The 27,188-nt window shown below is 39.9% G+C and overlaps 2 protein-coding genes across 6 annotated transcripts in view; one reads left to right on the top strand and one right to left on the bottom strand.

Annotated features, from left to right (window-relative positions):
- Positions 1 to 27,188, top strand: part of LOC145489641 (eukaryotic translation initiation factor 3 subunit D-like) — a 333,976-nt gene that overhangs the window by 91,304 nt on the left and 215,484 nt on the right. For 4 of the 5 annotated variants that reach the window (XM_081468661.1, XM_081468663.1, XM_081468664.1 and 1 more), the window contains one exon: positions 23,417 to 24,033. The exons of the other annotated variant lie outside the window; for it this stretch is intronic. In XM_081468661.1, coding sequence (XP_081324787.1) covers positions 23,417 to 23,436 — 20 coding nt within the window. In that variant the 3' untranslated portion in view covers positions 23,437 to 24,033. Of the gene's footprint in view, positions 1 to 23,416; positions 24,034 to 27,188 lie in introns of those variants that run through there. 5 annotated transcript variants of the gene reach the window in all.
- On the bottom strand, positions 7,360 to 8,425 carry LOC145489669 (uncharacterized). The gene has a single exon (XM_081468702.1). It carries the CDS (start codon positions 8,423 to 8,425, stop codon positions 7,412 to 7,414), a length of 1,014 nt encoding a protein of 337 aa, XP_081324828.1. The 3' UTR covers positions 7,360 to 7,411.

Raw genomic sequence — 27,188 nt, 5'->3', positions numbered from 1 at the left:
CAATAGTAAGTGCGGGTAACGATTGTTTTTTTCTTGTTGCATGCAAATATAACGAGATATTTTTGTTTTTTAGTTACAAAGTGTAATTTGACACTCTTGTTTTTCACAAGGGAGTAAATTCGATTAGAGCGGACGAATCGTTGACACTCTTGTTTTTCACAAGGGAGTAAATTCGATTAGAGCGGACGAATCGTCACCACTCTTTCCCACGAGATGTTTGCTATCTTGAGTAACAAATGGTAACTTAACACTTTTGTTTTTTATATGGGAGGAAATTCAATTAGAGCTGACAAGTTATCGGCTATTGTTTCCAGGATATTAAACAAAAAAGAAGCTTTCATTTCTGGACGGTTTTTACGTCTCTGCAGTAGCAGTTTAATAGTTTTGTTTGATGACATTCATTTTAGTCCGATATTTTTTAAGGTAAAAAGTATGAAATCTGTTGAGATGTTCTTTGAAGACTGTGCGGCACCAAGTTAAAGTGCAGTTTAATTAAATCAGACTTTCAATGTGTCAGAGGTTTTTTCCTCTTTCTTTCTATTTTCGGTGAAGTTGTGTTGTGTTGTGTTGTGTTGTGTTGTGTTGTGTTGTGTTGTGTTGTGTTGTGTTGTGTTGTGTTGTGTTGTGTTGTGTTGTGTTGTGTTGTGTTGTGTTGTGTTGTGTTGTGTTGTGTTGTGTTGTGTTGTGTTGTGTTGTGTTGTGTAAAAAGGTAAACTTACGACTTGTATAAAATGCGAAAAAGTCTCTAAATTAACTTGAGTAATTTTGAGTAAAAATACCTCTTGGGGGTTGGAGGGGTTATGTGATTGGTGAGTGAGGGAGTTGTGCATGTGCGCGTGTCACACCAATCACAGTGCGGGTTGTATCAAAGAACGAATCAAATTGCCTGTTAGAAAATGAGATGGTATCTACATTAACCTGGAGACGTGTCAGATTACTGTAGTTTGTTCAGTCAAACATTTTATGGCTTACTATTTAGCTATCTTACCATGATCGATGTAGCATCGCAACCAAAAAAACTAATCAAATTAACCAAATCATTACTGTACCATGACTGCTCCAATCTCCGACACTTCACACACAAAAATAATTCTTGCACGCCTTGCGTGCCTATGTTTGCCGTCATCGTCGTGGTTTGCTTAAGCTCGCTAATGACAACTCATGTTGTCTTCAATTCCGTATAAATGTAATTCTTTCTTTGTGGTGACAATGTGATGAGCAAGTTTGTAAAAAAATTCTTTTAATTTATTGAGTTATTTTTTTGTAAAAAAATACCTCTTAGTCGGAGCGTCGGGTATGTTATGGACGAGTCAATGGATGAGTGAGTGAGTGAGTGAGTGAGTGAGTGAGTGAGTGAGTGAGTGAGTGAGTGAGTGAGTGAGTGAGTGAGTGAGTGAGTGAGTGAGTGAGTGAGTGAGTGAGTGAGTGAGTGAGTGAGTGAGTGAGTGAGTGAGTGAGTGAGTGAGTGAGTGAGTGAGTGAGTGAGTGAGTGAGTGAGTGAGTGAGTGAGTGAGTGAGTGAGTGAGTGAGTGAGTGAGTGAGTGAGTGAGTGAGTGAGTGAGTGAGTGAGTGAGTGAGTGAGTGAGAGATGTATGTATGTCACACCAATCAGATTGGATCTACTATAAACAGCCAATCAAATTTCTTGTTGTGAAGGTAAACGGTATGTAAGAAGATGTGAACCCGATACAGTTCAGAACGGCCATATTTATTCTTCCGTAAAAGAGGAGGAAGTATTCATATATTGGGTTTACTTCGACATTTTCTGTGGGTTAGGCTGAGGATTTTAGTTAAATGAACGAGATGAGCCTTGAGGTTTGAAACAATTCGTGAGTTAGTAGTATGCAAATGGCCGAGATATTTTCATTTTTAGTTACAAAGGTAACTTGATACTTTTGTTTTTCACAAGGAGTAAATTCAATTAGAGGTCACGAATCGTGGCTTCTAGTTCTTAGGACATGTTTTAGAGAAGACGAGACTATTTAGATTTGAAACAGTTCTAACGTTTACAATAGTAAGTGCAGGTGACGATTGTTTTGTTCTTGTTGCATGCAAATATAACGAGATACTTTTATTTTTTAGTTACAAAGTGTAATTTGAAACTCTTGTTTTTCACAAGGGAGTAAATTCAATTAGAGCGGACGAATCTTCACCACTCTTTCCCACGAGATGTTTGCTATCTTTAGTTGCAAACGGTAACTTAACACTTTTGTCTTTTATATGGGAGTAAATTCAATTAGAGCTGACAAGTTATCGGCTATTGTTTCCAGGGTATTACACAAAAAAGAAGCTTTCATTTCTGGACGGTTTTTACGTCTCTTCAGTAGCAGTTTAATAGTTTTATTTGATGACTTTCATTTCAGTCCGATATTTTTAAAGGTAAAAATTATGAAAACTGCGCAAATGTTCTTTGAAGACTGCGTGGCGCCAAGTTAAAGTGCAATTTAATTAAATCAGACTTTCAACACGTAAGAGAGGTTTTTTCCTCTTTCTTTCTATTTTCGGTGAAGTAGTGTTGTGTTGTGTTGTGTTGTGTTGTGTAAAAAGGGTAAACTTACGACTCGTATAAAATGCGAAAAGATCTCTTATTTAACTTGAGTATTTTTGAGCAAAAAATTCCTCTTGGGGGTTTGAAGGGCTATGTGATTGGTGAGTGAGGGAGTTATGCATGTGCGCGTGTCAAACCAATTACAGTGTGGGTTGTATCAAAGAACGAATCAAATTGCCTGTTATCTACATTAATCTGGAGACGTGTCAGATTACTGTAGTTTGTTCAGTCAAACATTTTATGGCTTACTATTTAGCTATCTCACCATGACCGATGTAACATCGCATGTACATCATAAATTCCCAGTTTCTTTCTTGCTGTACATCGCAACCGAAAACACTTGTCAAATTAACCAGATCATTACTGTAAACAGCTCCATGACTGCTCCTCTCTCCGACACTTCACAAAAAAAAAACTCTTGCACGCCTTGCGTGCTTATGTTTTTGCTTACTGATTGACTTTATCCGCTTAAAAGTTGTGCTCCAAGAGAGAGTGAACTGTGGAAGGTCGCGTTGCCACTTGCTAGGGCCAGTTGCGCAAGGTTCCTTCTTGTTCAAAAAAAGCCAGTAGTAATCTTTACATGTTAATTTAGATAGGTCGATCGACAGCAAAGGTGACAGATGAAAAGTGGACTTCCCTGGAGTAAAAATTGGATTGGTTGCAAAAGAGTCCCTCGCCTTTTCCAGCAGTCGTTTAGGGATAGCCGACAGAATTTGAAAATAGGTGAGAAAATTGGACTGAACTGAAAATTTCCGACAGAAATCTGCAAAATTCAAGTACATTCCACTGGAATCGAGAATGTCACAAATTGAGTAGACTCCTTGGTCAAACCAATTCTGATAACACACAGTTTTACCACCTATTTGTATTTCTTTGTTGTTAAAAAGGATTAATTCCTGGTCTCCGTTCGTGTCATAGATACTCTTCAGTTCCAAAAAGAAACTCAGAATTTGCTTGTAGAAGGATGGCATTTCAATCAACTTTAGGAAATTTTCGTCAAAATTATACAGTGAAGCAAGAAGTATAAGCCCCCATATTTCTTAAAGAAGGAACATGGGATGACTTTCCAATTTTCTGTCCCCCGCCTGTCACTTTTTAGGAACCTTTGAATCCATGCCAAACGTAGAGCCTTACACAAAGTTTCAACGTGTGTTACACGCAAAGCACCTCTTTCATAATCTTGATATAGAACTTCCCTTTTTTTATTGCTAAACACTTAGTTACTTACATTGCCTTACTCTCCTTACAACACGACACAATACTTAACCTACTTACAATACACTGCATTATTGTTATCGTCATCATCATCATCCATCGCGCAGAATGCCATTGTCTTTCGCGACATGTACTTACAGTTCTCAGATTATTAACCCGCGGCATAATAATTTGTCTAGAACTAGTTGGCTGTGATTGGTTAACAGATTTAGCTTTGGGAATACTTGAGTCTCTTCGCAGATTTGAGCTGCTGTCAATCAAACGGTTGAATGTGTAAAATAAATCCCAAGGTGCAGTGCAGTTAACAATAGTCCACTAATTAAAGGCGGGCCGCACTCTTCACGAAGCGTTTTGCAAATCTGTGTGCAGCGATATCTTTATTTGACTTAGAAGCTAACCAACTCCCGTTGGTAGAAACGTTTTCTGAATTATCGAAACAGTTCCACGTACAACAGTCGGTTTGAAAAGCTTAACCTGCGATAAAGGCGTCTTTTTTTTCAAGTGCGAAATGCGGCTTGCTGCAAAACAGCCGATACCCGTAGCAGGTTGTAAAAGGCAGCGGGCTTACCTGTGATCAGATGAATTTTTCCGCGATCATTTACTTTTTGTCTTAAACATGGTGTTCGCCTCCATGTCAAGAAAATAAAGAACGTAAAAAAAAACTGAATGGCTTGATCGTAGGTTAATTCTGAGTAGTGCGATGCGTGGATCACTCGTTTCATACTCGCGTTGTTTATACACTCGGCTGAAATTTTCTTGATTACTGAAGAAAACAACAAAACGGCTGCAAAGGAGACCGTAAACAGTCTACCGATAGTGTGAAATCTTTTTATGTCAAACAGGCGGTTTTGAAAGCGTTACTTCAAGTGCAAGCGTGAGGCATGGGTTAGACAAGTTACGCATTTGTACTCGACACTTACGCTCCTATACCGGCTAATGTAGTCCTGCCTAAGAGTATTTTACAACATTTGTTTTTGTTTCTTGACAACGCGCCACTGCCAGAGAGCCTCGCCGTTTATTTGGAGATAAAACATTGGGTCGTAGCCTTTTAGTGGAGTGGACATGTGCAAGAAAGCGGGGTTGACCGGGGATTCATTGAGCTCAAAAAAGAGCTCCCGATCAACGCGCTGCATTTCTTGCACACATGACATGCTGAAAATTTGCGTTTATTGCAACTCGCGTAAAGCGTTACTTTAAATACACCTCTCAATTTCAATGCCTTATAGTGTCGGCGTGTGACCTATTGTTTGTGGAGGCGGAGCTTGGTATATATTAATATTCTACTGGGAAATTCAAAAGAGTTTCGCTCTATTGTTCTTTTAGTCTCCGAGGCGAACGAAGGCTGAAAGATCGTTAGGAGTGTTCGAAAGTTGGACAGAACGACCACTTCGAGACATCATTTTCCGTTAAAACTTGGCATAAAGCTTCCTTGAAGAACATACGTTCAAAGCCATATGATAACCGTTAAGAAGGGCACTTTGAAGGAGTAAAATTCTTCCTCCAAATATTTGCTCATATAATATTTTCCCTCAAGTGGACCAAATTCAGGAAAAGAAAACGACTAAATCAAAAAATGTCCCCTTTATTCCATCAATGTCTCATCTACAAAAGCCCTATGATAACCACTACGAAACACAAGTATGAAGCACGTAAACTCTAAACAAGTATGCGTAGTCGGCCATTTTCTGGTCATTTTCTTTATTGTTTAACCATCGGCAGCCTAATTGAATTTGAATTTCGCGCGCACTCTACATTTAAGTCCCGGATGTGTCGCGGAATTCTGCGCGATGCATCATCATCATCATCCTTATTATCAAGGCTGTTGCCTAAGGAAATTTTTAAGGAGCCCTTTAGGCTCCTAACTTTAAAAGTTAGGAGCCCAAGCCACTTTTTTAGGAGCCCAGAATAAATTTGCCGTGGTCAATCCGGGGGGTTGGCGAGACTGGGGAAGACAGGGGGGGGGAGTGAATTTGGAAATTTAGGGGAGGGGTCCGGAGGCAGAGATTTTCCATGAGACACTAATATGGTTTATTTTATCAATCAAATTTTTGAAATAAAGTTTTCAGCAAAGTGGTCAGGTCATGACTGAGAAAGAATACTATTTGTGGTCAAACAAATTCAATAATCAGTGTATCCATGCAAGTGCTGCAGCTGTTTTTACAAAAATTTTTATTACCTCTTTCGTTTTTGAGTTTAGCAATTCTAAACAAATCATGAAATGCAAGCTGCAAATGAAAACAAATGAAGATGAAATAGGCATTTGGGGTGTTTGAATTTGGCCTCACTGAAATGTGCTTTCCTTCCCCGGGCTTCAGGGACATAAGTATAAACAAAAGGTGCCTGTTTTAGGCAGCATTACCGCATTATATTGGCTGCTTCTTTGGAGAAAATATATTCTCGTATATTGGGCGGAGCCACGACAATTCGTTTGATGATTTAAAATATAAAACCCTGGTATGCAAAAAGAATTGTAATGATGTTTTCTTTTTGCTGGCTTGTAGCTACTTGCATATTTCGACTTTTAAGTCATAAATATCCTTTCAGAAACTACAGAAATTCATTCAGTACAGCCACGGTAAGTGAAGCTTTCCAAAGTATCGGACAAAAAAAAAGAGCCCAAGAATTAATCCTTATTCAATTGTTAATATAATGTCTGCAGCAGCATCACTCCAATTCTAAAAATATTTGTTATCAAAGTAGTTATTTTGCAACTGGAATCAGTTGGGCATCAACAGAGACACAATCCATTTGCATACATGACACGCATTTATTCAATACTGAACTTGCAATGCATTGTAGGGCGATTTTCAAATATGGCTGTTTTCGGTTGTTTTGTGAGCGGAGAGAGACTTTGTTGCCGTGCTTTGGCCCATATTTCTCGTGTTAAAAGCAAAACAGGACCAGAGTAGCTGTTGTTTTCCGTTTAATTTATTGTGTGAATGATTTTTTGGCCGATTTCATTAGAAGATTGAAGTCACTGAACAGATTAGATGGGAATGAAAACTCCATGTTTAGGCGCCCACTCGGGCTCCTTGAACAAAACTTTAGTCGCCCGCACTCGTAACTTAGGCGCCTCAGGCGACCGGGCGCCCGTTAGGCAGCAGCCTTGATTATTATTATTTTAAGTCCTTAAAGTCTTGCCGCTTTTAACTTATGGTGCCGAGTTCAATCCATGAGCCTAGGGCAGTCATAAGTCTGCTGGATTACTTGATGGATAGAGTCCTCCTAAGTATGTGAGCAGTTCCAAGGAGGACGGTCTTCTGTAGCTCTGTTATTCTAATATTGCCTGGGATCTTGCCGATGTAGTTTTCTGTTCCCTCCTTGACAAGCCCGAAAGCTCCAATGATTATTATTATTATTATTATTATTATTATTATTATTATTATTATTATTATTATTACTATTACTATTACTATTACTATTATTAGCATTATCATTATCATTATCATTATTATTACTATTATTATTATTATTATTATTATTATTATTATTCTAATCAACAATGATTTAGATAAACATATACAAGCAAAAACTAACGATAGACAAATCCGACGTTTCGGCGACATCTTGGCGCCATTGTCAAGGGAAACTAATTAAATATGGGATTTCAAGAGTAACTAAGAGTTCAGAGTTACTAATTTGCATAAGTTAGACAAAGACCTTAGCGCGAACTGAGTTTGATTGTACATTTAAACACGGTCGTAATTGTTTAATGAGTAACATCTCATTAATGAGACAATCAAACTTGTTGTGGCATTTTTTCAACACGCTAAAACAATTGCGAAGGTCATTCGGAATCCTACCTGCGTGTCTATTATCATAGTGATTGCGTATTGACGAGGTCTTGTTTCTATGACCATCAACGCGTACGAACAGATGGCCACGGGTGTAACCGACATAACCAGCATCGCACTGGTCACACTTGAAGTTATACACAACGCATTGTTGATCAATGAGCTGAGGCTTAGGTTCGCTTGTCGGGAACTCCTGGGCAATCTTGCGGCTCGTAAACACCGGTTGAACACTAGTCTGCAGCTTCACACTGAGATCTTTTAACTGTGTCTTCACGATATTAGCAGACTCCTGGTCTTTAAAGGGTATGACAACCCGAGTAGTGTTTTCTGTCGTAGATCTGGACCGTAATGAGGGCTGGTCAGCGACCTTTAAATTTAGGAAGGTTTTAACAGTGGAGTCAACAAGGTGCTTGGGATATTTCAGTTTAGAGAAAACAGACTTCAGTCGTTCGCACTCCTCAGTGAAGTAGGACCATGACGAAGACAGGCGATGTGCGCGATCGAGCATAGTTGTCAATAGGCCGCGCTTGTACCTATTATCGACATGACTGTGGTAATGGAGGAGCAGGCCACTGTTTGCTGGCTTCACGAACACTTTAGTTTCAATACGGGGCGCTCTGTTTAGGAGTTGACTACCGAGAAAGGGAAGCATTCCATGGTTTTCGACCTCCATAGTGAACTTGATGGTGGGGTGAGCGTGGTTGAGGGTGTTGAGAAAGTCCCTAGCTGTAGACAAATCGGGCATCACAGTGAGTGTGTCGTCAACATATCGACGATAGTAAGTTGGCAGCTTACCCTCAACATCTAATTTCTCTTCAATAGACGACATGAATACGTTGGTTAGCAAGGGCCCAAGGGGGGACCCCATCGCTACTCCGTCGATCTGTTCATACAGGGATCCATTAAATTGGAAAAGCTGCCCCTACCGCGAGACCTCAACATAACACCTGGTGACTTGCTGGTGTCCTATGATGTGTCCTCTTTGTTCACGAATGTACCTTTGGATGAAACCATTACGATTCTCGCAGACAGAGCTTTTAGAAACAACTGGTTTAATTCCGAGTATGATTTGAACATTTCAAAGCAGGACCTTATTGATCTTTTAGGTGTGGACACCAAGGGGCAGCCTCAGCTCATTGATCAACAATGCGTTGTGTATAACTTCAAGTGTGACCAGTGCGATGCTGGTTATGTCGGTTACACCCGTGGCCATCTGTTCGTACGCGTTGATGGACATAGAAGCAAGACCTCGTCAATACGCAATCACTATGATAATAGACACGCAGGTAGGATTCCGGATGACCTTCGCAATTGTTTTAGCGTGTTGAAAAAATGCCACAACAAGTTTGATTGTCTCATTAATGAGATGTTACTCATTAAACAATTACGACCGTGTTTAAATGTACAATCAAACTCAGTTCGCGCCAAGGTCTTTGTCTAACTTATGCAAATTAGTAACTCTGAACTCTTAGTTACTCTTGAAATCCCATATTTAATTAGTTTCCCTTGACAATGGCGCCAAGATGTCGCCGAAACGTCGGATTTGTCTATCGTTAGTTTTTGCTTGTATATATTATTATCATTATTATTATTATTATTATTATTATTATTATTATTATTATTATTTCTAATGCTTTTACTGTCTTACAAACGTCACTTACAATACATAAAAAAAAACAACTATTTACAATACTTGGCATTACCTTACTTACTTGCAATACGCGATAATAACTTATTATGACTTACATATTACGTTACTTAAGGAGTTACAATACAATGTAATTACTTAATTATAGGAAAAAAACCAACAAACAAGCTAAAAAAAAAAGACCTCGCAACAAATTACTTAGGGAAACGCCTTAAATGGTGAGAAGGAATTTCCACTTCTGTTGAAATTCCCTTTCACCATTCAACGTGGCAGCAATATATTTTGCTACCTCGATTTCACCCTGCACTAATGAGATGAAGTCGCTGAAAACGAACCTAGTATTATTTAGAGCGTTGATTTAAAGAAAGTATTTGCCTAGCATTATGAGGTGGTTGAGGGTCAAACGGTGAGTGCAGGGACAAGTAATTCCAAATAATACCTCTGCCTCGGACAGAACTAAACTCGCGTTACTTACGGTAGAATACCAACTTTGGAACTTATACCAAAAGGAAGCCGCTTGCGGGCACCTAATAAACAAATGACGTATGTTTTGACTATCAGAGAGACAGAAAGGGCAGGATGGGAAGGCAACCTTGTTCAGTTTGTATAATATACTGTTCGTGGCTAAAATGTTGTGTATGATTTTGTGCTGGAACATTGCCAATTTAACTTCTTTTGTGGCTGTGAACGGCAGAAGATAAATTTTATTTAGATTCTCTTTTGCGATGCCGTATGATAAGAGTTTTTTTCTGAAGTGGGATGAGGAAGGTTTTCTAAGGTTAACAGTTTGTCGTATAACATCTTGCACGTTATAGTACAGATTGGCGGCGGACGTGTAGTAGAGTCGCCAGAATTAACGTGAAGGAGCTTCTTCCAACTTTGAGGGATCGCAGATAAAAGACTATAATATTGTAAAAAGTTGCAATTTAGTGTGTATTTATTGCGCAAGGAAAGGAAAGGCAGGAAGCAATTTTCATGCTCGTCAAAAAGGTCTAAAATTTGCTTTATACCTGCTCGGTACCAATGAGGCAGGACAGGCAGATATACCATTTTTTGGTCAGTCGTAATGAATTTGTTGTTCCAGATTGTCTGAGACAGTATCTCGGTCTTGCTGTGAGGTGTCGTAGACACGATTTCTTGCCAATGATGAATAATTTGTTTGTAAAATTCAGGAAGATGGCCATTAAGATCAAGAAAGTTGTAGTCATAATTACATTGAAAAAGCTCAGTGCCGCCGACAGTAGAGAGAAACGATTTTGGAATATACATCCACGGTGCATCTGAGTCGGAGCACAGCCGTTTTACCCAAGTTAGTTTCAAAGCTTTATCGAAAAGAACAAAATCTTTCATGCCAAGACCGCCATCCGATTTCTTCTTGATGAGGGTTGTCTTTTTTATTTTGGCGGGGTTTTGCTTCCAGATAAAATCGAACACTATTTTATTGACCTCTATTGCAAAGTTTTTTGGAGTCTCCATAACACTGGAGATGAATACAAGTTTGGAGAGGGCTAACTTCTTAACAATATTTATTCTACCGTACATAGATAAATCCTAATTTTTCAAAGACATTTTTCTTATGAGGCAATTCAATATTGTAAGGAAAATGCACACCGAGCGCGTAAACAGGATCATCGCTAATTTGGAGGTTGCAAATTGCGTCTTTCCTATGGCGCATGGAGCCAAGCCATAGCATTTCTGATTTTGCCTGATTTATTTTTAGGCCAGAGCACTTTTCAAACAGTGAAAGTAAGTCAAATAAATTAGAAACTGACTGGACATCAGCAAGAGGGGCAGTTGTGTCGTCAGCATATTGCGTGAGCTTGACCTCCTCATTTCCCTGGATATGTATGCCCTTGATGTCTTTTGACCGTTTTATACTTTGGGCAAGAAGCTCCATAGCGATAACAAAGAGTATGCTTGAAAGGGGACAACCCTGACGGACACCACGTTCTAAGTAGAAGTGTTTAGAGGCAACGCCATTGTTAATGACGCAACTAGAGATGTCTTTGTAGAACACGCTGATCCATTGCTGGAGATTTGGTCCAAAGTTGAAAGATTCAAGGCATTTTTGGATAAAGTCCCATTCCATTGAATCAAAAGCTTTTTCGAAATCTAAGAACACAGCTATGCCTGGTATATTTTTAATTTTAGTGAAGTCCATTGTGTCTGCTATTAGTCTGATACTTTCTCCAATAAATCTACCCTTTACGTAGCCGGACTGACAAAGATGTATTACGCTTGGCAAGATCTTTTCCAAGCGAGGAGCAATAGTTTTGGTCGCAATTTTGTAGTCAACATTGAGTAGCGATACTAGTCTCCAATTTGTTAAATATGCCGCGTTCTTATTCTTTTTTGGGATTAAAGTAATAATACCTTGTCGTTGAGAGATAGAAAGTGATCCGTGTTGAAAGGCATAATTCAAACTTTCCACCATGAATTTACTGACAGCGTTCCAAAAAAAGCGATAGAACTCTGAAGTGAGGCCATCTGTACCAGGTGTTTTATTGCTTTGAATTGTCATAAGCGCTCGTTTACATTCATCGATAGACATAATACCTTCGCAAATTTTTGCAGTTTCTTCTGGTAATACATTTGCTGTATTAAACAATTCGATAAACTCCGAGCGGTTCGGATTCGTGTCTTTTGATGTATATATCTGTTTAAAAAAGCGCTCTTCCTCTTCAAGAATCTCTCTCGGGTCGGTTAATTTTGCGTGATCATTGACTTTTAAGGCCGTTATATGTTTTTTCCTTTGGTTTGTTTTTTTCTAAATTGTAGAAATACTTACTGTTTTTCTCACCGTGTTCATACCAGCGCGCTCTGCTACGTATAATCGTGCCACGCGTCTTAACGCTTGCTATTTTTGAAAGCTTGGTTTTTATTCTTTGCAATTCACTCCTTAGGGAATCGCTGTACGCTGTCTAGAGCTTCAATGTGCACTGCAGCTTGATCATCTCCGACAAAAGGGCAGACTCTTCGTCACGCTTGCTTTTTGCTTTTTTTTTTCCGAAAATTTTATTATAAATGCTCTGATTTCTATTTTAAATCATTTCCCAGAATAACTTGAACCCTTGTCCTCAATTCCCTGATGCTTTTTGGCGAACTCTGGAATTAAGAAATTCAATAATTCTACATATTTCGTGTCCGACAACAACGAGTTGTTAAATTTCCAGAAGCCGGGCCCACGAGGGGGTTCGTGTTCGAAGAAAGATATAGAGATCACGACTGCAGAGTGGTCAGAATAAATATTTGGAATTATTTTGCTCTCGCAAAGTCGATTACTCGGTTGATTTGAAATGAAGCAACCTCGTTCCCAGGGTCTCTCATCTTGCCGCCCCCTGGAGCGAGCGAAGAGAGACCCTGGTTGGGTCTGGTCACGTGCCACTTTGACAATTGAGAACATCAGGGAGGGGTCCTCTGTAATCAGCAGTTTGTCGCGTTGAGCTTTGTCGCGCGCTGCGACCGCTACATTACCCGCGGCGTTTATAAATACTTAGCTTTCAGGCTGAAATTTCGAATAATATCTGTTCCAACGTGTACCTAAAGGTTAAGCAAGTCTGTCTCGAGGCAATTTAGTGGTCGTGATTTTCAGTGTTGCCGTCTTACCCGCTGGATTTATGGAAAGTCAGTCATATTTCAACTGTGGACGTCGAGCAGCGCTATTTCATCCCGTAGTAATTGTTGTTTCTCCTTTGAATGCACTCGATCAAATTGATGCAAAAAACATACGAACGTCTCTAGGAAAACGTATAGCTTTCTCAAAGTGAAGCTACGGCAGTCTCTGAAGAAAAGCTGGACGAAAATAAATATGATATTCGTGCAACGCACTGTGCTTGCAAACAGTTCTAATCAAATAGCCGGGCCCGGCGTCACCTGCGGCGTCACAATATAGAGTGCAAGTGAGCAATATGTTCACGGAATATTTTAATCTTTGTCCGTGGAGAGCCTTAAAACATATCTTGCAATAGAAACGAACCTAAACAAAGTATAAGCACAGTATGGCAAATTACAGAGGTGTGAAACTCTGAGAAGCGACGTGCAGTTAACGGCGGAAACCATGCAGACTTACGACCTCTAAAAATATGCTGTAACATAATCAAACGACTCCGCTCTACTTATAATTTCCATTTCTTCTAATAACACTGACGGCACAAAAAATGCCCCTCAGAAACACGCTTGAAGCAAAGAAAGGTCGAGAGATCGAAAGTTAAATGGAAATGTGCACAATTTTCTCGAACCGTTGGCGTCACGTACACTAATTTATTAACGACACAAAAATTATATTTTTCTTTTTCTAGCCTCCTTTCGTTTGAAGATAAATCCATTTTATCAGCAACGACGGCGAAATGCATACCAGGACGAGTTCGTTGTATTTATATCCTTCGCGCTCTGCAAAGTTCGGGGCGCCGACGGCGCGGTGAAACTTCAATAAATCCTTTCACCCTTTCGCTCCTTTCGAAGAGACTTTGGCTTTCAGTGATCATTTAAAAGGCCCTGAATTCTCTAAAATTATTTAATCGCCGGTAACAAGACCTACACTTCATTCTGAGGTAAAGATGAGTCAAACATCTTCCATACACAGCCTCGGCTGCGGTGTGTAATTCTCCATTCGCCTTCGTGAGGAGATTTTTACAATATGTAACGTCCTTCACTGAACCATACAACCATCAGTGACTTGGATTTCCGCTATCAGATGATGGATAAGTTTTCCTTGGCGTTTGCAGAATATTACCGCCGGGCATTGCCGCAGAACATCATATCGTTCTTGGTTCACTTTGGTGACAACACTTCCCGAACTCCCGTAGGCTAAGTATAGACAAAATTCCTACTACGCCGCCCATCCCTTCAATAATTTAATTGTCATCTCCCAGATTCTGGGAGACACGTGACCAGGCCCAACCAGGGTCTCTCTACGCTCGCTCCAGGGGGCGGTAAGATGAGAGACCCTGGAAACGAGGTTGGAAATGAAGAGGTGAGCTAGTCTACATTGTATTTTTTTTTGAGGGGTTCGCCCACGTAGGGCCAAATGAGTCCGGGTTTTTGTAGCGCCAGGTATCGAGCAGATTATGCGTTTTAATCAAAGCCTTGAGTTCAATAGTCGATGCTTTTCTAATGTCAACAGGTTTGCCACCTCTTTTGTCTAGTGCCGATTACGCAATGAAAATCGCCCCCCAACACAAGATTTTCATTTCCATATTTGCCGAGGAGATTATTTGAAAGCCCCCTTAAGAATACAACCTGTTGGTTTGGATCGTTTGGTGCATAAACATTAACCAGTACAACTTTTGTATTATCAATAACAATCTCTGCTAAAATATATCTCCCGTGATCATCTGAGGTAATTTTTTCAATGTTTACGTCAAGCCGTGGTTTAAAAAGAATCATAACTCCTCTGCTATGAGACGACCCATGGCTAGATACGATTTTGCCTCCCCATTCCTTCTCCCGTCTTCCGATAGTATCGAGCGAGGAATAAGTTTCTTGCAAAAAAATTATATCCGATTTTTGTTGATGTAGCCAGTGAAAAACCTGTCTTCGTTTTCTCGAACCGTTTAACCCTCTTACATTTAGCGATATAATTTTATACATTTAGATTCTCTGCAGAAGGCGAAGTCACAATATTCCAGAGAAAAAATTAAGCACTTGTTTATACTGTAGTTCTCACTGTGCGGCGAGATATCATAACTTAGTATTAATTTTCTTTTGTTGACCGAGTTAAAGTTAGATAGATAAATACATTTGAACATTAACTTACAACAGAAATGCAACAACACACACAACACAAGCTACTCACTACTTCAGACTTACCTATGCTTTTGTGCGGCGTTTACTGACTGGGTCAAAATTGGGGTAATAGCGGCAGCAATTTAGCAATGGTTGAGTTGTACGGCGGAGCAAGAGAGTCAATTAGACATATTTAAAACTAACCGTTCATTAAACATCCGTACAGAGGGAAAAGAACTGTTTCCGGTCCTCGGTAGAGTGAGCCGTTGATTAAAAGTTTTTCTACCTTGAAGTACGCTTCTTTCTTTTCACGTTTGGCAGCCTTGAGAACGGGGTATAACTTCCTTCTTATCTCATCCACTTCTTTTGGAAAGTCTTCGGATATTCCAATGTTGGTGCCTTTGGGAAGGTTTTTGATGAACGACTTTATGAAGTTCTTGTCTTGATAAGCGGAGAGTTTGACTATAATTGGACGGGATCCGGAGTTTCGGCCATCGCGTGTATGTGTAGAAATCCTATGAACTCTGTCGAAGTGTATTTCCTTCACATCGTTAGGCGGAATTTTCAGCTTCGTGCGCGTAAATTCCCGTAGAGCAGTCTCGGTATCGCTGTTAGATTCACGCTCTCCCTCCTTCACTCCAAAGAATTTTAAGTTGCCTCTGCGACTTTGGCATTCCAGTTTGATATGCCGTCTTTGTAATTCCTTGAGTTCTTTATTTATTCGCTCTTGATCGGCGTTGATCTTTTGTTGCTGAGACTCTGCGTCATTTGCCTTGGTTTTTAGATCTTCGATTTCAGCTTGAGCATATTGCAGGCTTGTTTGTGGGGATTTATCTTCTTCTTCGAGTTGATTGATTCTGGACTTATAATTTTCCAACTTGGGAAGGACACTTAAGAGCAAGTTGAGCTTCTCTTCAATGCTGCTGAGTCTTGAGTTCGTCACATCGCTGCATTGTCCACGTGGCTGCCTACAGTCTTCTTCGTCAGTTTGGGAGCCTTCTTCTCGAGTTCTTTTCCTCCCTTTCTCCTTCACGTCACTTCTATTAGCTTGTTCGTTAGGCATTTTGTCACATTTAAGATATAACAACCATTACTGTGGCTACCAGGTTAAAAGATCCTAGGAGCTCTTTCGTGTCGTGTCCGCCATGTTTCACGTCTCAAGCCCAGTCCAGAACTTCCCTATTAATTTTGTCCTGCTTTTCCTTCCAAATAAATTTAAAAATTGAAGAATTTTTGCAATGTAACCCTTGTGAATGTCTAGCACGGCAGCAGAGTGAACGATCTGTGAAAACCCTAGAGACTTAACGATTAAACAGCGCCCGAAGATAGAAAGTTGGCGCGATCTCCAGGTACCCAGGTTTTCAATTTTTTGGTTGACATTTTTTCTCTCATTTCCCGCCTTATCGTAAGAGATATGAATCCCCAAGACTTTAAGCGGTTCTTTCGTCCATATGAAGTTGAGAGGTCTTTCGGTCTTTAGGTTGAGAGGTCTTTCCATGGACCTAGCCAAAGAGCTTTGGTTTTGGATTCGTTGAGTTTTAGGCCAGATAAAATCCCGAACTCGTTTAGTATGAGCAAGGCGTTTTGGACCGATATTAGGTTACTGCAAATGAGAGAGGTGTCGTCCGCAAATTGGCTAATTTTGAGTTCCTTATGAAAGATAAATATGCCGCAAATCGAATTATCTTGCCATATTTTAGTCGCAAGTATCTGCGCAGATAAAATAAACAGATAGGGTGATAGTGGACAACCTTGCTCCTCGAGACAACTTGAGCTGCCTAGATGTGAAACCATTATCACAGCGGAACTCTCTGCATTACAGTAGAAAGTTTCTATCCAACGCTTAATAGAAACACCAAAGTTGAAAATTCACAGGACTTGTTGAATCATTGGCCACTCGATTGTGTCGAAGGCTTTGCGAAAGTCGAGCTGGAGGAGAATGCCTGGTATATTTTCCAGTTCCGTCTGTTCTAAGAGGTCACATAGTAGACGTATATTCTGACCAATAAATTTAATGTCGTTGTTCCTAGCGAAAGTAAGTTAACCGTGGCGACTTGCAATTGAACCAGAGCCATTACTCAAATACAAACAACTCGTGATGGCGTTAATGGGGGAACACTGCCTTGCGTTTGGTTAGCCCATGCGACTTCCGGCGATAGCGTGACAAAACAACCTCACTTATCTCCCCAGCACTACGAGCTGAATGACAGACAGCACGTGCTGGATCGGACAAGAGTATCGGTTAGCAAGCGATGTTCAAAGGCGATGAAAAAACAACAAGCTTGGGGGAAATCGTTGCGCAGACTTAACCGCACCACACAGGAGTGATCCTTTGTTTATTATGCAGGAATACATGAACAACCTCGTCTCCAAAGGGAGGGAGGGAGGGAAAATTAAACGATAGATTTACAATAAGTAATAGCTACGTTGCTTAGACGAACTCAGAATGGACTCTGAACAGTTTTCCGAGCTTTTATATGGAGACGTTCGTCTGCTTGTAAGCCAGTAGAAAAGGCTGTACTACCGAACAGTTTACCCTAACACGTGTAACATCTTAAACATGAATAGTGCTTTAATATTTTGCACCAATGCTGTGGTACGTTATAACGTTCAGAAGATAACAAAGCTACAATGTTTTAGATTTAGCTACAATAACGCTTACAGTTTGTTGACCTTTGGAATATATCTGCTCAATAGCTCTATAGAAAGTGATGCCGCCATGAAAGGCTCATTCAGAACGTACGTCACGCTCCATTAACTATATTTTACTGACGTGACAGTAAAATCTTATCTGTCTTTCATAAAGCCTGTTTGGTCAGTATGTATTAGCTGCAGAAGTACCTTTTTAATTCGTGTAGCTATTGCTTTGGATGAAGAGTTCATGAAGAGTTCATGTGAATATGCTGGTTCACATGAACTCTTACAGAGCTGTTAAGAATTTTGGAAAGCGTTGAAGTCTGCCGCTTATCTTCAACTAGTTTTAACAACTACACTATCAAAACCGACAGTCAAACCTTCTTGATGAGGTTGTTCAGCAAAATCTGTTCATGTGTGTGCAAGTTCGCAATATTTGTGGGGTCAAGTTGCCAGTTTGCTGTTAGTAATGTTCATTCACAGATGGGACAATATGAGAAGGTTGTACTACTCTCGTGACATTGTTATTGTTACTGTCCGTATTGTTTTGTTAACCGCGCGGCCATGGGCCGAGCGCGGTTCATGGTTTACCCGTGGTTTTTTTTAACCGCGCGGCCATGGGCCGAGCGCGGTTCATGTTCTACCCTTGGTTTATTTTTTTTTATTAACCGCGCGGCCATGGGCCGAGCGCGGTTCTAGGTTTACCCGTGGTTTATTATTTTTTTAACCGCGCGGCCATGGGCCGAGCGCGGTTCTAGGTTTACCCCTGGTTTATTATTTTTTTTTTTTTTTGTCGGTGACCAGACGCAGACCTCGGCTCGGCCAAACTTTGAGTCACGCAACGTGTGATGTTTTTCCGCCAGAAGCTGTTAAAACATAAATACACGGACAATTTTACGGATATTGTTTTCTTTTTTGTGGATAAAATATATTTTCTTTTCGTTTTATCACAGCGTTGGATTTAAAGGGAATAATAAATACGCTGAAAAAAGGTATTACGTCAGCCATGGAATGCGCTGACGTTGCAGCTTTCACTTTCGCTACGTGACAAATACGATCGTGTTTACTTTGCAAATTTATTTCGGCAGAAGCGACGGTCATTAATTTATTTGTAATTTTGTGAGTATTTCTTGTGGTTTTACGCAAATGAAGTAAATCATTTGACTGTTTCATCGCAGCCAGTTCATAGATCGGAAGGAAAATTAAATATTTGCAAGCCAAGCAAAGAACGTGTCAGAACGTGCAAAGATTACGTCATTGGTAGGGAAATAACCACCGTACTAAAGATAGCCGTAGATAACGCAATTCTTGACTTATGTGACTCGTGTGACTTCTTTGCTAACCCTTAACTCAAGGGAAAAAAACAATTAAATTTAATCGTGACTTTAAAGAAAGAAAGCGGTTTGTAATAGTGTTCGTATCTTCATGCCCATACATATCCCGAAGAAAGTTCCAGATTAAGACTATTACGTCATCGGAGATGTCGCAACGGCTACGACTGATGGTGCGATAATAGAGTTTGTGTTGATCAAGTGCTGTGATGTCTACAGTAATCAATGAATCATCAAAGATTGCTTTGGAATATGCACTGCGTTGCGACTGTAGTACCAAGAAAACGGTTAAATTTTAAAAGCGCGGTTATAAGATCTAACAGATCTTCTTGTTTTTTTTTGTCGGTGACCAGACGCAGACCTCCGCTCGGCAAACTTTGAGTCACGCAACGTGTGATGTTTTTCCGCCAGAAGCTGTTAAAACATAAATGCACGGACAATTTTACGGATATTGTTTTCTTTTTTGTAGGTAAAATATATTTTCTTTTTCTTTTATCAAAGCGTTGGATTTAAAGGGAATAATAAATACGCTGAAAAAAGGTATTACGTCAGCCATGGAATGCGCTGACGTTGCAGCTTTCACTTTCGCTACGTGACAAATAAGATCGTGTTTACTTTGCAAGTTTATTTCGGCAGAAGCGACGGTCATTAATTTATTTGTAATTTTGCCAGTATTTCTTGCGGTTTTAGGCAAATGAAGTAAATCCTTTGACTGTTTCATCGCAGCGAGTTCATAGATCGGAAGGAAAATTAAATATTTGCAAGCCAAGCAAAGAACGTGTCAGAACGTGCAAAGATTACGTCATTGATAGGGAAATAACCACCGTACTAAAGATAGCCGTAGATAACGCAATTCTTGAATTATGTGACTCGTGTGACTTCTTTGCTAACCCTTAACTCAAGGGCAAAAACAGTTAAATTTAATCGTGACTTTAAAGAAAGAAAGCGGTTTGTAATAGTGTTCTTATCTTCATGCCCATACATATCCCGAAGAAAGTTCCAGATTAAGACTATTACGTCATCGGAGATGTCACAACGGCTACGACTGATGGTGCGATAATAGAGTTTGTGTTGATCAAGTGCTGTGATGTCTACAGTAATCAATGAATCATCAAAGATTGCTTTGGAATATGCACTGCGTTGCGACTGTGGTACTAAGAAAACAGTTAAATTTTAAAAGCGCGGTTATAAGATCTAACAGATCTTCTTGTTTTTTTTGTCGGAGACCAGACGCAGATCTCCACTCGGCCAACTTTGAATTACGCAATCGGTAATGTTTACTCGCCAAACCTTGTTTCTTCAGGGTCAACAGAAATCTCAGATTACAAAATCACGCCGAACCTACACGTTGCAAAAAAATCTCTTCAAAACCCTGATATCGAAGCGATATATCACTTTAGCGTTAATAGCTACCTCATATCGGCAGTATTAAAATCTATTCGTTAACAATCCAGCTTCATCATATTAAAATTTCAACGAAATCGAACAAAACCAGAACTAAATATTATTAGATTTTTTTTGTAACCTAACTTCATTGCATGAGTCGACAAAGGAAGCGACGGTCGCCCATAGCCACCGAAACACATTAACATAACCAGTGAACCTACGTTTCGGTCAAAAAAATCCAGGATTATTGCCTGAAAGCTGAAAATTCAAGAGGAACATCTTTTTCGAACTTTTCTCAAGTTATTTAGACGAAAAAATGACCTCGGCGGACTCCAAAAGAGAACGAAACAAAAAACAGAACGAGACAGTGAGAAGAGCCGATAATTTATTCACTGCGTGGCCTTCGTTACGTTCACGTTAAAAAAGCCTTACTTCTGGATAATTTCAGCCTTACAAGTCAGCAACTGGTCCCAAATTACTTTCTGTATCCTTACAAATGTCCTGACTTCCATCTCCGAAAGATTTTGCCCCAATTTTAAGCAAATAAACATTTCGTCGACGGTGACCGCCATTACGGTGGTTTGCATACTAAATTAGCTAACTTGACAAAATTCTCCCGTGGGGGGGATATGACGAAAAGAGCTGTAAAATGGCCTGTAATTGGCTAACGATGAGATCATCCCACTGTCCAAATTTGGTGAGAATCGAAAGTAGCGCCAATTTTCTGTCACGTTATCAATCTGTGGTCACTGGAGTGACCAAAATCGATACATCGGTCGGGATAGAGTTTTATTATTAAATTATATGACTTGTGTGACTACTTTGCTAGCCCTTTACTCGTGGAAAACACCAATTAAATTTAATCATGACTTTTAAGAAAGAAAGCTGTTGTTAATAGTGTTATTATCGTGTCATTTATATCGTTCATGCCCATACATATCCCGAAGAAAGTTCTACAAAGATTAAGGCCATTACGTCATCGGAGATTTGTCAATGGCTACCACTGATGGTGCAATAATACAGTTTGTGTTGATCAAGTGATGTGATGTCTACAGAAAGAAAAGAATCATCAATGACTGCTTTGGAATGTGCACTGCGTTCCGACGGTAGTGCTAAGCAAACAGTTAAATTTTAAAAGCGCGGTTATAAGATCTAACAGATCTTCTTGTTGTTCAGAAGATATCAAGGTTTTTTCTGTACCTGCAGAGTGAATAACAGTTTATTTGGTGCATTGATACAGCCACCAAAGTTTAGCATTGTTAAAAGCATCCAAAATTTGCTGGCATAACAGAAGAAATCATCGTCAATGTTACACAGTTACAATTTGTTGTTCTCGTGGAAGAACAAATTGTAGAATGCATTGAACTTGGTAATGCTCAGTGACACGCACAGAGAGACATGATAAGGTTATACTGCCCTAACTAATAACATTGTATTTTGTTATAATTATTATTCTGTTGTTGAAATCATGTGAACGTTGTTTTGGTGCATTCATAACCACTCAGATTTAGCTTTGATAAACATACAAACTGTATCTGCAGATACAACGGAATAAACTCTTCTAAATGTTGAACAGTTAAAATTTCATGTTCTTGTGGAGGAAAACTTAAAATGCATTTAACTTGGTCATGCTCACTGACATGCACAGAAACTAACGAGAGCGCTCTTGAAAATCAGGATCTTTTTTAAACCAGCTTGTTGTTGTCATGAGGTTTGATTCCACTGGTTGGTTCAATCTGTTTTGTGCACTTAATGCAAAACATGGTTCAAACGAGTGTACATGTACCCTTAAGGTACCCCTATGATAAATCAGGTAAAGTGTTAAAGACAGCTTGTAACTGTTGGCTCAAATAACTCAGATTAATTGTGTTAACATTTCCGGTTCAATTGTTAGTCGAAGAAAGTGTTAATCTCAGTCTATCTGTCAACATTGTCTTACTGCGTTAGTTATCAGGTTTTAAATGCCCGTAGTATGTTAGCACAGAAGGGAAAATACCTAACCGTAAGATATAGGGGCTCTGTCTAGTGTTATGCAGCTCTTGTAGTGAATGATGTTTTGATGTAATCCAACCTTTGCGTAATATGGTATTACTCTTTTCGTTGAAAAAAAAACATTTGTTTTAAAGAGGAAAAATGACAAAAAGCAATAACCAATTTTTTTTTTTTTTTTTTTTTTTTTAACTGAAAATAAGTATTCTGACAGTAAACGTTCACAGAGATCTTTTTTCTCCGGTATATATCTTTTAACATCTCCAGGGGCCCGTTTCTCTAAAGCCCCGGAAACCTTTCGGGCCCGTAAAGCCATAGCAAAATCTCGAACCTTACGATTACGGAGCTGTTTTATTCATATATTCTTCATGTGAAGAGAAGTTCCCTTCATGGAAGAAGTTTCAGGCGTATACACTTCTCCGTTGTTAGATACAGATGGACTAAAAATGGCTTTGCGGGCACGAAAAGTTTCCGGGGCTTTCGAGAAACGGGCCTCTGCAGGACTGTTACGTAACTGCGAGTGTTGTGCTGAAAATGGAACTGTTAGTTAAAATAACTCAAATGAAACAGGTGCTAAAACTTCTAGTTAATTTGTTGATCAGAGAAGATGTTAATGGAAGCTTGACGTAGTAATTGCGTGTGAAAACATTCCGGCTCATTTGCTGGTCTGAGAAAGTGTTAGTCTCAGTTGTTCGGGCGTAGTGACGCAGATGGTGACGTCGATGCTGCGAATTAAACTGGGTCACGAAAAGGTTGGCTTAATCTGTCAACATTGTCTTACAGCGTTGGTAAACAGTTTTTAAGTAACCTTTCTGCTGTAGGCATGAAGTCCGGCGAAAAGATCTTTGTGAATGTTTACTGTCAGAATCTTTGTTTTCATTTAAAGAAGCTTTGGGTCATTTCTTATTGTAATTTTTCCTCTGTAAAACATTGGTGCAAAGCTTAGCTCAGGTCAATTACCATTCGCTGGAAATTCCCAGGTTTGCCCATCAAGTACTTTAATATATATCTGGCAAGTGACTCTTTCTCTGGTGTGGCTCTGTTGATTCACTCGGCCGCTGTTAACATTAACATGGTTAAAATTATTCTTAATTAAAAATTCAGTCGTAGTTACTGCATTCTATTAATTCACAGTTTTCTTTTGCAGATGGAGAGGATAAAAACTGAAATGGCAGCTGTGTGACCTAATTTTTCCCTACCACGAAGACCGGCAAAGAGTATCCCTTCTTATTTAACAAAAATTATGCAAAGCTTCGTAAGCTCTTGTTATTAATTTGCGCTCCTTGATAGTCAGTAGAAGCTTGCAAACCGTTGCTGACGCCAAGATTTACACTGTTAGATCTATATCCAAATTTTAGGACAAGAACTGTAAGTGGCTGGTTGATACCGTACAAACTCTTGCAACGCCGTTGCTTCAATAGCGAACTTAAGCAGCGACGTTTTTGGGACGCGGACGGCAACCGGAAGAGGAGTGGAGCTAATTCTGGCGCGCTTCTGACCTGTGGGATCAACTGGAAAGTCGTCGTGTTTGTATTTTACACCAAACTTTCCTGACCAAAAAGCTGTAGTGAACACCTGGAACGAGAACTTTTAATTTCCGGTTAGCGTCCGCGTCGCAAAAGCGTCACTGCTTAAGTTCGCTAATGACTGTTTACAGAGACCTCTGTTATAGGCTGAAATCCCCCTTTACCTGCTGACTTGTTTCAACTTTGTCGGAAATTTAGCTACATTGTCTTTTCATTAAACAAAATCACAACTTCAGAACTGCATTTGTTTTGGAGTTTTATTAAACTGTGTTGTACTTCAAAACTGAACAAATTGATTATACTGCAAGACCAAATATTAGCGCGCTTGTGCTGAAAAACTCTTGGCTGTTCATGCCACTCGACAGAGGAAGTGCTATTTAGGAGAGGCAAATAAAAGAAACTGTAAGTACCTGCAATTAAGCTGTTGGTGTAGAGACTTAATTTCGTCATATCGGCTTGACGTACGTTTCCTCCCCTGGGTGACCCTACTAGGCCTGTGTCAGTCCTGTCCCTGTCGTGGTTGTGACTTCCTTCAGTAACTTCTGTTGATTCCAGTGTAGGTAATGAACATCTTTGACGAGGCCCTCAGATTGCGGTAGCTTGCGAGCGGACAGCACAGTTTGGTATACATGTCATTCATGTGGGCGTTAATTAACGAAAGGCGTAATTGACGATGAAGGTTATGGCTTGTCTAAGCGAGCATGAGATTGCCCCGCTTGCTCTCTGCCTCCTTTTCAATTGCAGCAAGATTTGCTCTTTTGGCGCTGCCTTTCAAGGTGGGGTAAAAAAATGTTAGCGAGGGCACACCGTTCCCTAATGAAGCTACATAGATGCTGTAAACTTCCCGAACATAATTAGCTCCAAATTAGCCTTTGTTAAGAGTTTGATGGCGACTATAACATTTCAGTATCCTTTACTTTCGCCGTATCTCTCCTCCAGTGCTCACACCTTTATGATACCATGTGCATGACACCACGTCAGTAAGGTGCAGAGTGCGCCGGTGTAAAACAGATTTTGCAAAACAGTGTTACAGATTTTGTCGAAGAACTCCAATGTTTTTTTTTTTCCTCACCAAACACATATACAGTATAGGAAAAAAAAACAGCTTATTCAGTTGTCGGTCTAGGCCAGTAGGTCTGCGGAAAAACTGTGCCCTCGGCTTGTGTGGTGTATTATCGCTTCCGTTTTGGGCGCCGCTTTAAATCTCATGGGAAAAAATTTTTTAGAGTTTGCTTCCATCTATGAGGAATTCTTCTCCCTTTTCAGCGTTATGTTTGGGCCGAGAAAAATCTCCTAACAACGGCGTAATCGTAGCTTTTCTCGCGGAGTTCCATACGGATTTATGAGTCTAGCGGAACCTGTTTACTCAATAGTTTGGGAAAGCCTTAATACAGAATGTGTCGGGGAGGAAACGTCCAGTGAAAGTGAAAAAAGGAAAAGAGGTAGGCGGAAAAACACCTAAAACAAATTCCAGCCCTCCAAGATCGAGAGTTGAAATTCGTGACACCTTTAATCGCTTTTCGTCGTTTGGCAAAATTTAAAAGCTAAAACAAGCAAGATGCTTATAGGGAAGCGTAATACCGCACCGTGAAATTTAGAGTAAATTACCTCGAATGGATAGAAGACAGTGCTTTCAAGCATTGTAAAATAAGAGTTACTACGCGCGCGCTCAGTGGTCGATAGGTGTGTTTAGATGAGAGTACGTAAACATGGTCGTTGCGTTTTAGATTCGCCTGTATTTTTGAGAATTATTTTATAAAAGCAATAGAGCACTTTTTCCGTGTTGACATAGCCTCATCTCAACACTCGGGTCTGCTGGGAGATTTCTCGAAACTTATGCAAACCCTCGACTACGTTTCGGGTTTGCATAACTGTCTCGAATTCTCCCAACCCTCCTCGTGTTTATATGAGGCTATGTGAACACGAAAAAAAGTGATGGCAGCAACACAACTCCATTTACTGACAAAACCAAAGCAACTTCTCACACTTTTTCTTATATGAAATGTTAATCGTGGGGAAAAACCCAGTCTTCTCACCATAAAGTTACCGTAACTTCAATGCCACACAGTCTAAAATGTCAGATTTTCCACCAAGTGTTCTTCAAACCTCTTGACAGTATTCTATACTTCTCTAAAAATGCTAACCGATTCCAAAAATCATTTTGATTTTCTAGTTAGCCTCTTCAAGGCGTTCATGAAGAACTTCCTGTGCTTTTGTTGAAAAGCCCCCGGGGAAAGAGAGAGACTAGCGCACTACTTGTTTACTAGTTTAATGGTACAAAATGCCGCCGAAGGGAAGGAGGATGTAAGTGTCAACGTAGAGCAGGGTTGTTCCCATGCAGAACTCAGCATCGTCGGTAACGGTAACAGCCTTGGTTTGGTTAACTTCTCGGATTACAGCACTCGGCAGCACTAAGCTTCATTACATTTTCATACGGAGAAACCTGTATTAACTTGAAGCGGACCCCATATTAAGCGGACACCCTCTAATAAGTGGACACCAGCTGAAGTCCCAAACTTTTCTTCCCACAGTTACTGTAAAATAAACCTGCATTCAGCGGACACCTCTCTTAAGTGGACGCGGACACTAATATTAAGCCATTTTGCTGCACAAAACCTGCAATAAGCGGACACTTCAAGGGCTTTTTACTTCTGAAATATTCAGCTGAGACTCCCTTAACACTGTACAGCGATGTCGTGTTAAAGCTAAGTAGATATTTCCAGATCTGCCAGATCGATGCATTGATTGACTGGCCAATGTGCTATGAGCAGTCTTTGATATTACACTGTGTTACACTGTGTTACATAAGAGTTAACAATTAACTATTATTGCAGCTAGGGTTACCCCGCCCTGGCCTCCCTCCTTGTAAACAGGTTGTTACGGACGAAACTCGCGCCCTTGTACTGGTACACCTGGAGCTTCCAGAAACGTCCCAAAGTAATTAAATAGCATTATTGCGAGGCTTCTAAATTAGAAAACAGTCAAACTTCCCGTAAGTGACCACCCAAAATGTCAAGCCTTTGTGGTCGCTTAGGAGAGCTCAAAATTTTGCCTCATCATGTGGTAACTGCAGAGACTTACACCATGTGTTACACCGAAAAATGTAATAATCACCACAAAATGTAATATTAACGCAAAATGTAATAAGAATCGCCGCAAAATGTAATACTGTTACGCCGCAAAATGTAATAATCGCCGCAAAATGTAATACTAACGCGAAATGTAATAACATCAACGCAAAATGTAATAAAGTTATCAACGCGAAATGTAATAACTTTCCAACGCAAAATGTAATAACTTTTTAACGCAAAATGTAATAACTCCTGAATTGCAAGTATGTTCAACTTATTCAAAAATTAGTAACAGTATCATGAAAATCTTTGCTTTGATGAT

This window comes from Orbicella franksi, chromosome 6 (genome assembly GCF_964199315.1).
Source record: "Orbicella franksi chromosome 6, jaOrbFran1.1, whole genome shotgun sequence".
Classification (NCBI taxonomy): domain Eukaryota; kingdom Metazoa; phylum Cnidaria; class Anthozoa; order Scleractinia; family Merulinidae; genus Orbicella; species Orbicella franksi.
Note: the sequence above shows the minus strand (reverse complement) of the source record. Positions and strands in the feature narration are given on the sequence as shown.